This window comes from Cottoperca gobio, chromosome 5 (assembly GCF_900634415.1).
Source record: "Cottoperca gobio chromosome 5, fCotGob3.1, whole genome shotgun sequence".
NCBI lineage: Eukaryota > Metazoa > Chordata > Actinopteri > Perciformes > Bovichtidae > Cottoperca > Cottoperca gobio.
The window spans coordinates 27,531,227-27,548,806 of record NC_041359.1 but is presented as its reverse complement, the minus strand read 5'-3'; the positions used below and the strand labels follow the sequence as shown (position 1 = coordinate 27,548,806).

Below are 17,580 nucleotides of genomic sequence, written 5' to 3'. Positions count from 1 at the left end.
TTCTAATTTCTTCAAACTTCACTCTGATACAAATCCTCAATCTTACAAACACGTTATTTGCTCACAAGTGAAATAATGGATCGGATCTCTCAGCTTTAAAATACTAATGTTAGGGTCTAAAGCTGATGAAGAGCGTGTTTCTTTTAGTACTTCTCTTAGATATTAATTATTTAGTTCTTCTAGTTGTTTACTGGACTTGTTTGTTTGCGTCACGATGGAGATGTTTTATTTTTACTGCAAACATCCACCAAATAATATCATCTGAAGCTGAAGCTGAAGACTTGTTCCAGACATTAATGGTGTTAAAGAGGATTACTTGTTGGTCACATCAGAATGTTTGATGACTGTATATTGTGATGTATGTTTCAGAGTGCAGCTCTATCCACGTGGTCTTCATAGAACGTGAGAGCAAAGTATGTAAGTAGTTTATGAGTTGGAGAGAAGCAGATCTCACGGGATCCTCTGATGTGTCTACATCTCTCTGATTGCACAATGTGTCTCCTTTAAAAGTCATATTCCAGACGCTGCTGTTTGATCTCTGCTGCGCTGCCAGATGAGATCGCTCTGCTGCTGTTGTTTTTACATTTCTTACGCCCGCGTTGGTCCTGCTGATCCCGGGATAACTGCACAGATCCAAGATACATTCAGCCGTCAATCATCACGTCTGGCAGCAGAGCGTCAAGGCCTAAACAAAGTAATGTTTCTGCTGCGACTGGACTCCATGTCTGTCTCTCAAAGCCAGTGTCTTCAGCTTCTTTCACAAGGTTTAATTATCGGCTTTATTCCCAACAGCCTGCAGCTTTTTCAAGTGTTTGTTCAGAACATAAATCAAGCTGACAGGTTCTTCAGCCTCCTCTGATAACCGGCCGAGCATCTCCTCACCTGCCTCCTTCCTAAAAACAAGTTTGCATCACACGTCGTCTGAGAGACAAACTCCAGACGCTGCTGCGCTCGTGTCGCACAGAGACGTGTTTTTACTGGTCGGAGGTCGAAGGTCAGGAGAGTTTGAGCTCCTCACAGCTGCATTAATCAGAGGCTGGCAGCTCATGAGCTGCAGCGAGCTGAAGTTACTGTTTACACGTCTTATGAATATAAACAACGTAATCAGTTGTTGTTTAGTCTGCTTTAAAGAGACGCTTTGATTCAACTGTTTGGGCATTTGGAGTCTGTAGTTGCTGTTGAGTTTTATTGCGTTATACATTTATATAAGGGTCATTCTTCAACTATCGTCATTTGTGTGTCCCTGGCAGAAATAAGAAAAACTTAAACACATTTCCCATTTTATTTGTGTGACACTCACTTAACACCAAAAGGAACATACACAATGACATCATAGACCAGTCAGTATTAGTATCACATACAAAGTGTTCTTGCTGTATATCTCTTGTCCCTGGGCCGGATGTTGGATATTCAATCCTTTTAAAAAGTTTTGAATGTAATATTGACCTAATATTAATTGTAAGTACAAATGACACATAAATGAAATGCATCATGTGTTGTAAGATATATTAGTATTGCATGTCCCTTGGGGCCCCGGTCATTCCCATCACACCATGCAGGATGTGAATTCGGTGAGTTTTTAAAAGGTTTTTAAACTTGGTGATCACAGTCAGTCATGTGACAGGAGAGCACATGGCTGCAGCACAAAGACAGCTCCATGAAGGGAACTGATACAAGATAACATCAAGGTCAATATTTGGTCAAATGAAAATATGTTTATTGGCTGTCATTTCCAAATAGCTCATATATCCTTTAAATGTAGAAATAAGAAAAATAACATTTGGTGTCGTCTGTTTTGTGTTTATTTAATGCTAGCTCTAAAGCAGACGTTAGCATGCTAACATATCATGAGACTTTCTTTAAAATGTGTCAACACGTCATTTCCATCACTTTGATTATTGTGATGCAAAGACTGTTTGAGTGTTATGGCTCATATCAGTGAAAATAATGTATGTTAAATTAAATGTCAGTGGGGTAGCTGTTCAAAAACATATCTGCAACTACTATTCACCCACAAGGAACCACCAGAGAGAATGAATCAGAGACCTTTTGTTTTGTGCTGAATAGAAAGTGCAACATTTGTAACTTGCTTGTAGGTTTCAGCACTTTTCAGCAAGTTTCTGCCAAATGATTTTATCTGCTTAAAGGTTAAAGTTTAGATGATGAACTTTCCCTTTTGTGTCGGGGACAATACAACTGAACATTGTTGAAATGTTTTTGTGACCTGTCATTTCCAACACACAATGTCATCCCCATCACATATTTAAACTAAAAATGCAAACAAATTGACATCACATTAAAAATGTTTAGTAGTTATACAGTTATAGTTATAATTACTATTAATTAATATGTTTTGAAAACACAAGTAAATCTTTTTTCTTTTAAAACCACTTGTTGTGGTGTGATGGAAATGATGATTTCCTCTGACGTTTAATTAATCACATAAATTGCATATTATTTAAATAACTTCAGCACAGCCACTATCAGGAAGTGTTAATGCACAGGATGTAGAAATATAAACATATCGAAACATTTCTAAAAATACATTTCTTCTAAAAACGTTCCAGACAAAAATGTGCCGAAGTTGAAGAATCATCCATAAATAGAAACACGTGTCAGTGTTTCCCCATCGTGCAGATACAGTTTGAAAAACAAGCACACTAATGATCATCTCATTGAAAACTCGACTATTTGATGACTAAACACCAGATTCAGTCAAAGCTCTGCTCTGCATGTGTTTCAACGTGTGTGTGTGTGTGTGTGTGTGTGTGTGTGTGTCTCACATCAACAGTGCCTCCCTTCCCTTCTGGACCGTTGTGCGTCCTGAGTCTTTGACCAGCTCCAGCGCTGCGGGAGTTGAACCAGCGGACCGTTTATTTATCAGCGACCTCCAGAAAGTTCGGGTTCAGCCGAGCAGAGCGTCCCCCCACTGAGAAGATTCTCTTCAAAAAGCAAAATGGGAAATCTTTCCCACACAAGAAGTGATGAGTCAAAATGTGAGAAGTGTTTGGGTTACATCAGGTCGCCATTTAACCCTCCGAAACTGCAGCTTTCCAAAACAACGTCTCATATTTTGATGAAGGGTTCATCACTCGTGTGATGAGGGTGCGAAAATATAACCACATGAACAAGAAGGACATAAACAATTACTGATGGCCACCACATCAACACATGCGAGTGCACTGAGAGCGTTATACTTAGTGACTAACCGTGTCGCTAAGAGAAGAAACTTTTACTGTTGGTGAAGAATTGATCCCCCTATATTGGACCGGCTCAGGGCTCCCACTAATTCAGTGTAATGGTGAGTTTTTTTGCACTTTATATTTGTTTTTATGCCGGTGGTATCATTTAATTCCGTCATATTTAGCCACACACACTTTGAAGGCCGGTTCATGAAGGTGAACATCAAAGCCGATAAACTAAAATCCCTAAAAAAAACCTCCATCCCATAAATACCACAGACACCGCTCAATGAAATTTTGTTTAAAATTTCCCCCCAGACTCCGGGACCGAGATAAAATAAAAGTGGGAGATGTTTACTAGTGCATGGCAATACTCTCAGGAAGAGCGAAGCTTTGTTTCCACCTTGTTAGGTTTACATGTTTGAGTTCAGGGACATATTTTTACGTTAAATTCAGTTTGTGTTCCAAACCATGTGATCCCGGTCCTGAGCCGGATGCATAATTGAAATGAAATCTTTGCTTGCGTTCGTGTTTTGCCTCCATTGTGTTTTATGTACTCTTAATTTGAAACTTCTGGACTGTGACACCAGAAACAAACGGGGTTCTGGGGTAAAGTCCTCGCCGCACTCGCCAGGCCAATATTTGCACAAGTATTAGAATTAGTTTGTTTTTTAAAGGATGGAACAAACTCACTGGTCCTTATTAATGTCTGTTACTTCAAAGACAGATTTTAGAGCAGCAGGATATGAATTACAGTTTTCTATTATACTACAATTCAATGCATGGGCAACAAACTAATGAATGATTATCACTTTATGTGACCTTCCAAACTAATACTGCTTTCAGAGGAACTCGGTCTCTGTTCAAGGGGTGCAGGATTTTATGGTACCACTTATCACCATTTACTGTCCCTCTGCTTCTAGCAATAAAATCCCAGATGTTGAAATAAACATACATCCCATACTGAACGATGAAACTAACTAATATTGTTTTATGAGACAGTTTATTAAAGTTTAGATAGTTCTGCTCTGTAGACAATCACAGCAGAGCCTGTCAAGAAACGTTTATCAAAAGATTTATCAAACCGAACTAGTCGATCCCAGAAGTCTGTTGGGAAACCCGCTCCTGCATGCAGGCCTGTAGAAGTTGTGCGTCCATGAATCCACCTCAAGACATCTGAGAGTCCAGACAAACTGGGTACATCTGTTCTCAATGACCAGAGCTGAAGTGATGAAATATATCTGAGAAAAGTCAAATCTTTGGAATTTAAAATGATCTGCATGACTAACCGCACATTTAGAAGCGGGCTCTTTGGTCCGCTTCTCTTATTTCGAAACGAGAGAAGTACAATAAACAACGCTCAAAGAGCGCCTGGTTGTCGGCGAAATCAAAATCACACGGACTTCTGTCATGTAGCTGAGTGGCAGCTGGTGTAACTGTGAGGGATTAGTTCATATTGTTTGTTTTCTGCTATTCCCAGAAAAATCTCAAGCTAAAGTTTGATCTTCCGAAGTCCAGATTTCTTGGTTGAGTGCGTTGTTAGAGGGCTGGAGAGGTCGGTCCAAATTCAAGAGATTTGGTTATTTTAGGGACCAAGAAACCAACGAAACATCCGCAGCCTTCAGTTTACTATCATTCATGTATTTAATGAAGCGTGACCCTTATAAACTCACGAAGTCAGCATCGTAGTTTATGCCTTTTTTATGACTTGGAGAGAAATACGTGGCCACAGGACTGCATCCTGTGAACTGAAGATTCTGCTCTCTGATGTGTCTACATCCTTTAAATGTCATTTTCCAAACGCTGCTGTTTGATCTCTGCTGCGCTGCCAGATGAGATCGCTCTGCTGATGTTTTTATTTTTTATTTTACGCCCACGTTGGTCCTGCTGATCCCGGGATAACTGCACAGATCCAAGATATATTCAGCCGTCAATCATCACGTCTGAATCACCTGGCAGCAGAGCGTCAAGGCCAGCCCTAGAACAACTATTGTTTCTGCTGCGACTGGACTCCATTTTTCTCTTAAAAAGCCAATTTCTCCAGCTTCTTTCACAAGGTTTAATTATCGGCTTTATTCCCAACAGCCTGCAGCTTTTTAAAATGATTTGTTCAGCCCATAAACGAGCTGACAGGTTCTTCAGCCTCCTCTGATAACACACACGCCCACACACACACTCCTGGTTGTGTTTCTTTACTTCTGAGGACCTTCCTTGACAGTATGTATTCTCTAGCCCCGTCCTTAACCCTCACAACTAAAGGCTGACCCGAAACCTAATTCTAACCTTAACCCTCAAACTGTCCTCTGAAGTACTGCGGCCCCAACATTTCCTCTTAATACAGGAATGCACTCGATAGGTCCTCACAAAGATAGTGAAACAGGCACACAACTAGGGCTGTCAAGCGATTATAAAATGTATTCTAATTAATTACAATGTAATTAATATAGATTAATTAATCACAAAGCATGCATTATTATTACATGCTTTGTGATTAATTAATGTTTATTAATCGCATGTATCAATATTTGCTGTGAGAAGCATTTCAAAATATTCAAATGGTTTTTGGAAGATGAATCAATGAGTAGCATTATAAACTGTCAACATGTATTTTATTTAATACTCTTTCTCCAATATCTTGTTTGCTACAATTATCTTAGATGACACAGACCAACAGTTTGGACGTTTCTCATCCGCTTCATCGTGTTGACGAGGCTGCTGTGGCCGCGTCGCGTGGGTGACGTCAAGGGGCATCGAAGAGCGCGATTAATCTGCGTAATTTGTTTTGTCACGTTATTTTTTCTGTAATTAATCGAAATTAACGCGTTAATTTCACAGCCCTAATAATTACATGACATTCTTTAGTTGCTTTTATTCAGCAGTGCATTCAGCCACGTGGGTACTCATAAATGGCAAGAATCATGCAAGTAAGTCACAAATACTAAATTGCTTAAAGATAAATCATGTAACATTTCCGAACTATACTTATGTTATATATTTTGTTGAGATGTGTTCTTACATTGTCCCAAATGATTCCAACAGTTTTCAAACCGAGAGAAATGAGGCAGGCGGGCCCAGCAGGAGTTTTTTTGCGCCTGTACATGTACATTTTTGAATTCTGAAAGACAAAGAAGCTTAGAATCTCGTCTATTTTAATATGGAGATGAAAATCACAACAGCGGTACAATCAGCTCCTCAAACTACCACGTACACTCAAAATCAAGATCATAACTTTGAGCCCACTTACCTATAAAGCCTCATAAATATCCTCTTTTCAGCAATATGTTGAAAAAGACGCTCCTAAGGCATTGTCAGAGGTCCACACGTTCGTCTCCGGTAAAAAGATATCCACTGTGAACATCGTCACATCGATACAAGTCCATGAACAGCTGTTGCAATCTGTGAAATCAGCTGATCGATTTGTACATTGTGTGATCATAAACAGTCATAACTTAATATCTGGTGCGCTCATCACGGTTCAGACACGTCCTGGTTTTAGCGCGGGCTCTCAGCGTTAGATTGACACTTCATTTGAGCCAATCGGAGCTTCGATGGGTCTTTTACAACCTTCATGAGCCAATGAGTGTCAACTTGATAAGAAAGTGCCCACCCACTTCTTTTGTTACAGACTGACCCTGGACCAGCTCAGCGTCCTGGTGGCTCGTGCATCATATAGAAAATGAGCGCCTCTTTTGTTAGACGCATCACTTCCCTTGGTTTGTTCTTTCAAAATAAAATGTATTTCCAAAAAAATGTCTTTATACTTCACTTCCTCTGTGTGATTACTACTAACATGGAATATGGGTATATAATAGTTATTTACAAATAGATAAAAATAACATTAATTAATAAATATTATAATATGTACAGTACATGTTGCACAGTTGGTGTACGCCTGGTGTTACTCTTGGACAAACCTGTCTAATAAATCAAGTTTTTATCCTTTTTATCTGAAATTTGGTGGTGAACTTGATAACACTTGGTTCTATGTTATTGTGTATTTCAGCTCGGGACTACCAGCTGTACCATCTTCAGACATCTTTTTCAACAAAGAAATTCTGGCGGAGTATATTTTATTCAAATTCAGTATATTCAGACCACTATTACTCAGTGAAGAAGCTCTTGGAGTGATTCTTCACTGTTTTGCAAGAACAATAAGAGAGTTATCTTTTGAATGAGACCAAAATCATGCAGCTGCTGTCACGCGTTCCACCCACTATTAGTTTGTTTTCACCTTGTCAGTAATTCTCTTATCATTTCAGATCCTGGTTCATCCTCACTACCTGGTTTCCACAGCCCATCTCCTCACCTGCTTCTCATTCCCTCATTAGTTCTCTCAGAGGATATATACCAGGTCTCTCCCACTTGTTCCCTGCCAGATTGTCTTGTCTTGTGTTTTCCTGCCAAGCTCTCCAGCGATCGTCTAGTTTACCTGTTTAGTTTTCCTCACCTGCACGTTTTGACCCTGCTGCCTGTTTCTGGACTCCGATTCTTCTGCCTGCTCCTTACTGGATTTGTTTGCCTTTTGGACTGATTTACCGGTATTTGACCCTGCCTGGATTACTGAGTAAACTGAACTATATTATATTCTGCCCGTCTCTGTGTTGTGCTTTTGGGTTCAGTTCTGTCGGTTCCAGCGAACCTTACAGCTGGTGCAAATGGTTTGAGAGCAGCTTTCAATTTACTTTGGGTATGTCGTTTGTAGGTATTTTTGGGTAAATTCGCCCACCTTCTAAGAGGTTAAATCAAGGCAAAGGTACTTTTAATTTGTTTAGTGTTTCAACCTCTTGTAATCACCAGGTTTGTTTTGGAGAGGAGACCTTTTAGCTCGCGGTAAAAATATCCTGAACAATGAAGTAATCCCAACCTGACCTCATCAACATGTCGAAGAGTCCTTGGACAAGATACTAAACCCCAAACTGGTAAATTGATACTAAACCCCAAATTTTCACTTTAAATGAATACTTTAAGATAACTAAGAAGTTTTCTGGTTTGATTCAACGTCGACAGCCCGTCTCCAATAAATAAACAACGCTACAGTAGACGTATATAAATCTTCACAAATGTGCTGGAAAGCAGAGTTAGTAAACAGTGGAAATGTTATGAGTTTCTTCTTTTTTCATATGTTACTTATTCATTCTCTCTTTCAAAATCTCAAACCAGAGTCGGTGGTTGTTGGAAAAGTGGAAAGACAAACAAAGTCTTGCTGTAACTATTTGGATAATAAGTTTGATTGTAGACTCCGTTCGTTTGCTTCAGACTATGTTTGCTGTGCAGGTGTGTAAAGTCAGTTTGGAGCGTTTGTGGCACGGCCGGTTCCTTTGTTTACTTGTGCTGCCGATAGCCTAACGTCCCCGGAACAAATGGCGATTGTCACCTTTCCCACTGAAGACAAAAGTCAGATGTTAGTGAGGCTTTTGACTATTGGGAAAGGGGTATTCTTCACTGGAATACGTTGCAAATTGAGACATACCCTTACCATCACACACATGCAAAGTACAGAAGTGGATGGAAAAATATAAAATCTGCAGTAAATGGACAATACATAGCGCGTAAGTGGCATGCTATATCCTGTTTCCTCTGTTACTAAGTGAAAGGTATACTCAAACATTTGTAATAATAAAATGGAGTTTATATAGCTCTTTTCTAGAACTCAAAAGTTGTTAAATGCTACTGCACTGTAACAGCATTCTCTTCATTAATGCATCAGTTTGTCTGCCAACTTTTACAGCATACTTTGTCAAAGGGTAGTGGTAAATGGATCTCCCTCTGACTATACTGAAATGCACGCCCATTGTAGAGTTGTCATTGTCTAGTTTAAATTGGGGCATATGTCCAAAGTTCTAATAGTGGTGGAAGGATTTGTATTAAATTTTTCTGTACTGATATTGTTTCGTCCTCGTGATCTTTTTGTCTTTATTTTGTCCTGTCATTTTTACATTTAGAGGTTTTTATGCATCGGTTCTACATTCCAAAGGGGTTATTTGTACATTATCGTTTTCACGTGACTGGTTGTCCAATTGCTCATCAATTTCTTGTATTAGGTCTATATCAAAAGTTGGGTCATCATAAATTTGGAGAGGAAACTTTGAGTTGTCACTTTGAGCATTCTCCTAAACATTACTTTAGCTAGTGGGAAAACACAGCATGTGGCAATCATGACAATCAACAGAAGCATCCCTATTATCAAGATCTTTCTCCATGTCATTCTGCTAGCTGCCTGATTTCTGGTGTTCTGCTTTGAATTTTTCGTGTTTTCGTCTTAATGTTTTTCTCAATATAACTACACACTCCCTGTTAATCTGCTAATGTGTCAATAACAAACCTATTTTGTAGTGTCATTATTGATGTGACATGCAATTGTTCATGTATGGCTCCTTAAGTGGGTAATGTGGGGTTTTGAAGCCCAAAGGGTGCTGTGATTGTCTTTCAATTGAATCCAGTAAACTTCTAGTTGATCAAGATACTTATTTATTTAAAGTGATGATGACAGCAATGTCAAAAAATACCCTCAGCCGAGGACACTTTCACACACCAAGTCCACAGTCCGAATCAATAAAGAGCCAGTTAGCTGTCTGTTGGTGAAAGTGGTACAAAAACATCAAACATTTTGCTATATTCTCTACAGAAGGGTGTCGTCGTCCCTCATTGGTCCATGTTGGCGCGGTTATGCCCCTTGGTGGGCCGTCTTGTTGTGACGAGATGGAGGTAGACCTGAAACTCTTTGAAGAGAACCTACAGTGCTTCACATTCATAACTAATATAGTGCTCATTATACATTTGTGCAGAAACACATGTTGTGCAATAATACATTTAGATTGAGGTGTACGAGTACATGTGATAATCATTAAATGTGACACAATACATAATACATTTAGATTGAGGTGTACGAGTGCATGTGATAATCATTAAATGTGACACAATACAATCAGGAGTTTATTTACTTCACAAATTCCCTCCGTACACACCATTTATGTTGTGTATATCATTCAATAAATATAAAACACCAATTGGTGCAAGAATACAGCATATGGTATGAAATAATACATTCTTAGTTGTTTGGTTTTTATTTCAATCAAAAACGTACCAGAATTAGAGAACAATGACTATAAAATAGAGAATACCTCAATTAAATAACATACCTGAATTTAGAGAACAATGACTTATAAAAATAAGTATAAAAAATACCTTCGGTAATGTGACTTTGTCTTTGATAAAAAATACCTTTAGTAGCAGCCTTGTCTTTAATAAAGAATACCTTTAGTAACAGCTTTGTATTCTAGTATAAAAATCTCTTTTAGCTTCATTTTTTATAAAAACACTTTTGGTATAAGACTGTAAATTTCAGCACACAGATAACATCAATAAAAAAACAGTAGAAAAACAGTAAATCTCAGTATACCTGGAACATCAGTAAAAGACTGTAAATATAGGTAACTTGCAATGTCTATGTAAGACTGAGGTAGCTGTATTAGACTGTACCTACAGTGTGAGACTAACTACAGTAAAATCAGTAGCTGAGGCATGGCAGGAGTGATCATTTAGTGGAATTTATTCACACGAAAGCTTCTACCTGCAGGCTTTGTCTTTCCTCCTCTAAGAGGAACTCGTCTTCTCCGTGCATCAAAAACTGACCTGCTTCAGCTCTCTCTTTGGTCAGGGCGGTGGTGATCAGCTTAGTGGTTAGGGTGCAGATGCATGGGATGCAGCAACATCCACACAGGATTAGTATTCCTATCATTATCGGTACGATCAACAGAATGCTCAACACCATCATCTTATACTGACCAAACCAACGCTCCATGGAGCTTGTGAAGTAATTCTCTACCCCACTGTTTGAGGCTAGCTCTTTGCTGAGTGCGCTGAGTCCTTCCAAGGCTCTGGTAATGGATCCATCAGGGGTTGTGTTATTTGGGATGAAAGTACAACACATAGATCCAAACAATTTGCAGACACCCTTTTTCAGCCAACAACATGTCTAATGGAATTCTGTTCTGATATGACATCAGTCTGCCCTAATTGCTCATGCACTCCAGTGAAAGCATCTACGGTGTTGTTTGCTAATCTCTGCTGGTTGTAATAAAGGTAATTAATCCAAGCTACATTTTTGTTGGCAGTCACTCGAACGAAAATGGACTCAAAACCCGCTGCAATTTCATTTCTAGCTTTGAATTCGTCAGGGACACCACGTGGTACTCCTATGGAGTCTATGTAAATTGTGGAGCTGAAACTTCCACTGGGAATAGTACGTTTACCTCGACTCAGGAGCTCATTCCCACTAGACCGACCGGAGAGTTCTTCAGCAGAGATTGGCAGGATGTAGAAAGGCTCAGAGCAGAGTTGTTGCTTTTGAGTCCTACCTATTGTGTCACGTTCATAACAGAACAAACTGGCAAGAAAATAGACTCAGCCAACTCAAGTAAACTCAAGGCCGATGTGTTAGCACAGAAAGCTAGGCTAGCACACCATGCCGAACAGCTTTCCGCCATCAACCAAGGGATGACCGACCTTGCCGACCGCCAGGGATTATTCTGGTCAGTTGTCACCACTCAAGTGAATCTCCGGCCAGTCCAGATGCAGCAAGTTATTACACACCTGGAAGTTGGTTCTTCTGCAACCACTGCTGCCAAGCCAAGTACGTCACCTGCTGTCCCTGCAGCTGATCAAGTCACTCTCCCAGGAACGACGCTTCGTTTGGCACCTCCAGAAAGGTTTTCCGGGAATTCTGGAGACTGCCAACCCTTTCTGGTACAGTGTGAACTGCATTATGCCCATAACCCTGCTGCCTTTGTTTTGAACTCAGCTAAAATAGCATTCATGGTGTCTCACATGATGGGTAGAGCTGCTGCAGAGTGGTCAAGAGACTCCACTGTTTTTCATTCTTTGAACATGTTTACACAGACTCTTAGCCGTGTGTTTGATCACTCGTCACTTGCCAGAGAAGCCTCACGAGTGCTCATGCAGATCAAACATGGATACCAACGAGTCACAAACTATGCAATAGAGTTTCGCACATTGGCAGCCGACAGCGGTTGGAACACCGAGCTTTGATAGACACTTCTATGAATGGTCTAAAAGATTATTAAAGACCAATTAGCTTCCCAGGAGTTACCCCAAGATCTGGACTCTATCATAGCAATGTCTGTTCGAATTGATAATGGACTTCATGAAAGAAGTAAAGAGCGATTTGAGACCAGGGAAAGTTCCTCAAATCCCATGGAGCGCTTGCCTACTTCTTCAAGACCCAGGCCTCCATTCTCACTGGCACCCGAGAGACCAGTTCCCTCTGCCTTACCAGGTGAACCCATGCAACTGGGCAGAGCCAAGATTTTACTAGAAGAGAGACGGCGCCGTTACCTGGAGAGATGTTGTTTCTACTGTGGACAACATGGCCATGTAACCTTGACATATCCGTCAAAAGAAGAGGCTCACCTGCACAGCGGAGGACGCTGGTGAGCCGATTCTTTGCTGATGACTTCCCTCCGCGTTCATTGACCACCATAGATCCAAAACCGAGACCGTATTGTTACTCAGGGTGCACTGGTAGATTCGGGAGCAGATGAAAGTCTGATGGACTGGGGTTTGGCCAAAGAACTGAACCTTAGGACCGTCCCTTTGACTACTTCTACACCGGTATGGATTGAAACACGTATAATCTGCTCGTGTAGTTGAACAGATTAGCTACAAACTGTAAAAGGTTGATTTATTTTAGACCTTGAATGTAGCTGTGGTCCACCGACTATTTCCGTCCTACTTGACGCATTCACTGTCAATATGTAGCTCTTGTCTTTGGCGAAGAGGAAGAGGGTGGATTCAGGGGATCAGGAAGAGCCGGTCCTGCAACACAGAGGTGCACACTCGGCTGCTTTAAACTCCTGGCTGCAGCTCCCGACTCACAGCTGCTCTTTGTCTCCTAGCTTTCATTCGATCGGAAAAAACACTTTGGTCCAATCTCAACACTCTGCACCTGCGCGGAGACGGCCGTCCCTGGATGATCAATCTCGCCACAGAAACATACTCACCAGGGCGACGACATGTACAATTATTTCCTGTACACCAGGGGAGGCCCCTACTGGCAGGAAGTCAAGGTGAGGGGGGGGATTATTACCTCACAGAATGCCGCTGCACGTTCAGTGTTCGGAGCAGCTGCTTAGTGTTTAGTATGAAACGTGACCGCTCTTCTCGTTTAGATACCGTTCTCCAAGTTCTTCCTCACATCCCGCGGGAGAATACAGGACAGCCAGCATTGCGTCTGGCTGGACAAGGTAAAGCTAAATGTACAGCTTGCTCCCCTCATGCGCCTGACTACTGAGTATTTACTACCTTCTGTATTTACAGGTGAACACCATTGGATTTACTTTGTGGGATAAAGCCGACGGTCCCTTCCAGCTGGAGATCGATTTCAATGGCGCCAGCAAAGACTACGCTCACATTGAGGAGTTTGCCTACGAGCAGTACAAGAGGAATCCTGAAGTTTGAGGGAAACCCGTTGGTGAATAATGTCGGCGTTACACCGACGCTACCAATAAACAAACGTACATCAGTCACACGCCATCATCCCAACACGTTGTAAGACGTGTATGTGGATGACACGGTACCTGACACCGGCTGGTTCTAAGAATGTCATCATGTGGCGGAGACGTGACTTCCCCAGGACATCTACAGGTGATATAATAACACATCTTCAGTGCGGCGTGTGACACGTGCAGATGAAGTCAAGCAACCAATAAAAATACTTCTCGTGTAAATTCTGAAATGTTTGTGGGATCATTTCATTAGAAGTGTGACGGTGCACGAAACACTGCGGCTTCAACTGAAGGAGGAAACAGCAGGAAATATTTAGTATCGATGTCTTTATCAAATAGTAAAAACAGTAAAAACAGTAAAAACAGTACAAACTAAATATTTACACCGACGAGCAGGCGGCACACGTCTGCAACAAGCCTCGTCTGGCCCCCAGCGTGCTCTGCTTCTTCTGCTTCCGCTCTTCCACGTGTTTCACTCGCCTGTCGCCCCTGAAACAAGAGAGAAGCGTCCGTGAGAGACGGATGTGGAGAGTAACTTGCTCTGGGAGCCAGCGTGTGCGTTCAGAACTCACCTGGTCTGCACCTGGTGCTGCTTGTAACCCTTCTGATGAGCGTTTGAGATCAGCGACTTTTCTTCAGTGTTTTCTTTGGCGCCTGAGAGCGGCTTCAGTTTGCCTGTAAATAGGAGTTTCAAATGTTTGTTCGACAGCAAGTCCGTTTAAAGGAGTTTCTGTGACTCCATCTTTGATTCAGCAGCTATATGTGGGGGGGGGGGCTCACCGGCATGAGGCTTGTAGGTGAGGGCACGAGACAGACTGGCCTTCAGGTCGAAGCCGGCCTTCTTTTGTGTTCTTTTGTGGTTGTGAAAGTACTTGTGTTGCCGGTGAAAAGAAATGCTCCTTTGGAATAAAAGGGGCGGGGGGGGGGGGGGGGGGGGGGGGGTAAATCACTCACTCGATGCATTTCTATAGACCCATTCAGATAGCACCCCCAGGGTTAAAGGCAGAGGTACCTGGACTCTTTGTAGCAGAGAAAACATTTTTGGGTTTTGCGCCATCAGCGGTCGGTCTCTGTGGCGTGCTCGAGCTCACACAGGAAGACCTGCGCGCCGGCGTCTTCACCAAAGACCGCTTGTTCTCATTGTTAGTGGCTTCTGAGAACCTGCAAACACATGTCACATGTAGTGTATCCCTCTGAACACATGCTGTCACTTCACCAGCAGCAGCTGCTTACTGGTTAACTGCATTTGTATTTCCTGCACCAGTAACGTTCGGAGGGAGGGACTCACCGAACGTTGATCCTGCGCGTGGAAAGGACCGACGGTCTGAACGGAGCCTCTTCCTTCCCGGCAGGTTTATTTGGAGCTTTACTGGCTGAGGGCAAAGTGTTGCTGCGTGTGTCCTCAGCGGCTCTCTTGTTCAGCGGGACGGGGCTGAACACGGACGCTCGACTCTGGTTTGCCTTCTGTAGAATATATACAGTCACCTCCACTGCACGGGTTCAATAACGACTGCTGGTGATACTTACCACTCGCGCTCTGCCATCAACCTGCTGCCGTTTCGTTTTGTCCGAAAGATTCTAAAATATCAAATGAAATATACATTTAAAAAAACATCAAGTTCACGAACAGTTTGTGTTCAGGAGAACGTCTGCTGAAGCTTTCGTACCTTCAGCTCTTTGACTGAACTTCTGAAAGTCTCCATCTGTTTGGTCTTCCGCTGGACGTACGAGTCGATCGACTCCATCCTGTTAAAATGTGCCTCGTGGAGTCTTTTGAAGTCTACAAAAAAAGAGACATTTACAGAAGTTATTTGGAGAGTTTGTAAACCACTGCCCCCCCCCCCCGTCATGTGGTCTCTGAACTCTCGGTTGAAAAGGGGAGCAACAGTACAACTACGAACTTACTAGGAGTGACATGCTTCAACTTCTGCTTGCTCTTCACCTGGAGTCGAGGGATTTTAGGTGCTTCTTCTGTTCAGACATTTAAAAAGTCAAATGAAGGATTAGTATGTGATCAGAACTGTGTTAGAGGCAAGAATCTGTAAAGAGAGACGGCGACAGCACATTAGGCTCCACAAGGAACCTGCTATTTAAAGCAGAAGACAAGGAACAGTTACATGTTTGTATTACTGACCTGTGTCAGCATGCACAGGTACATCACCCTGCTGCTCCTGCTGCTGCTGCTGCTGCTGCTCCTTCTGCTGCTGCTCCTTCTGCTGCTGCTCCTGCTGCTCCTGCTGCTCCTGCTGCTGCTGCTGCTGCTGCTCCCTGTCAGAGGCCTGGAGCTCCTGAGGAGGCTCAATCTCACTTTTGCCAGAATCCTTGTCAGAGGACACTTTTCTCTTCTTAGCACCCCGAGCCCCGGGGCGTGCAGCGTCACCCTGAGAGGAATAAAAGTCGTTTCATCGTCCTGAGTGCAAAGACTCTGCAGCAAAGTAACCATGTGCACAGGGATCCTAGTTCCAGCTTTGTGCAAACATTGCTTTTAAAGCTTTTTTCATATATGCACTCTCCTTAGCAGCTTGGGGCGGTTTGGTCTGAGAGGCTTTTGGGACACAAGTTATCGCAACAATTTCTGAAATCTCAATCTCTTATTGAAGTCGGTTCAACGATTTTGCATCGTCGGCGACGTCAGCTCACGTAACCTGACTCATCGTGAGACCCCAGAGTCACTGGACCAACGGCTGACAGTATAACAAAACATATTGTTGAATTTCTACCTTTTTGAACACGAAACATTATGAATGATGTCACAAGTGTACCACAAGGGGGCCGTGTTATTTGAATATGGGATGTCTTTGTTTTGATGAAAGAAAGGGACTGTGCTTGTGCACATTTTATACTTATACTTAAAATATCTTTGCAAAAAAGAAGCGGTATTTTAGCAGCAGTGTCACGTGTTTGTGTTGAGTGTTATGATGTGTAATACCTCTGCAGCATCACACTGAGTCGCTGTTACAGCACCAGGGAGCTTTCTCTTGGTACTGGTTCTGTTACTCCGACGTGTGTTAGCAAACACAGCGGAGCTGGGAACCTCTTCCTCACGAGATGCGTCTTCATGTTCATCACCACGGTCAGTCTCATCTTCTTTAGCAGCAGCAACATCCTTCTCTTGTACCTGGAACACCCCATCATATTAATAACAACAGTAACCAGTGTGCACATCAGATATGAACAAACAGGTTGAACTGAAACTCATTGAGCACGATGGAGTTACCTGCCCTTCCTCCTCTTTGTCCTGTTCTTGTTGATAATGCTGCTTGATCGCTTTCAGGAGTTTCTCGGCCTGATTTGGAATACAAAGTCAGATGGTTGAGTATATTTCGTCCCGGTACACACGGATGGAAACGTTAGCTTCCGGTAACCGTTAGCGCAGAGTATTCCCGTGTGAGTTTAAAAAGTTACCTTCTCGTTGGCTTTCAGCCCGAGCTCCTTGGCGATGCTTCTCAACTGCGCATATTTCATAGTCAAAATTCATGTTGTGGTATTTTATTCCGTTTTGCGAGAGGAAATCAGCACACACACTTTACGGTCTGGTTCACGGAGCTGTGGCGGCGTGGACGGTTAGAATATACAAAGCAGCGGGAGCCTTTTTATTGGCTCCTATGTCAGACCGGATGTGCTTCGCAGCCAATCAGAGCGAAGATACTTATCTTTTTAGCGTTCATAGTAAAATGATATCAGGACTTTATCCTCGGTGGTTATTGGTTATCGCTTGAATTTTGACGCTTAATAAGTGAAAATATTATTCAGGCATATGTTTATTTAGTATTTACTTTGTTATGTTACATGTACTGCGGATAATCATAGTGTTGGGTTTTGAGGCCCAAAGGGCGCTGAGATAGTCTTTCAATTGAATCCAGTAAACTTCTAGT

At 42.1% G+C, this 17,580-nt stretch overlaps 1 protein-coding gene across 1 annotated transcript; it reads right to left on the bottom strand.

Annotated features, from left to right (window-relative positions):
- Positions 1-14,013: 14,013 nt before the first annotated feature.
- On the bottom strand, positions 14,014-17,314 carry LOC115008444 (nucleolar and spindle-associated protein 1-like). Its single transcript, XM_029432053.1, is given in 13 exon segments — positions 14,014-14,194; positions 14,278-14,380; positions 14,486-14,561; positions 14,564-14,604; positions 14,718-14,866; positions 14,994-15,169; positions 15,233-15,283; positions 15,373-15,485; positions 15,611-15,676; positions 15,840-16,086; positions 16,635-16,823; positions 16,923-16,991; positions 17,111-17,314. Coding segments are annotated over 13 exon segments (1,449 nt in total). The 5' UTR covers positions 17,171-17,314; the 3' UTR covers positions 14,014-14,085.
- Between the last annotated feature and the right edge of the window lie 266 nt (positions 17,315-17,580).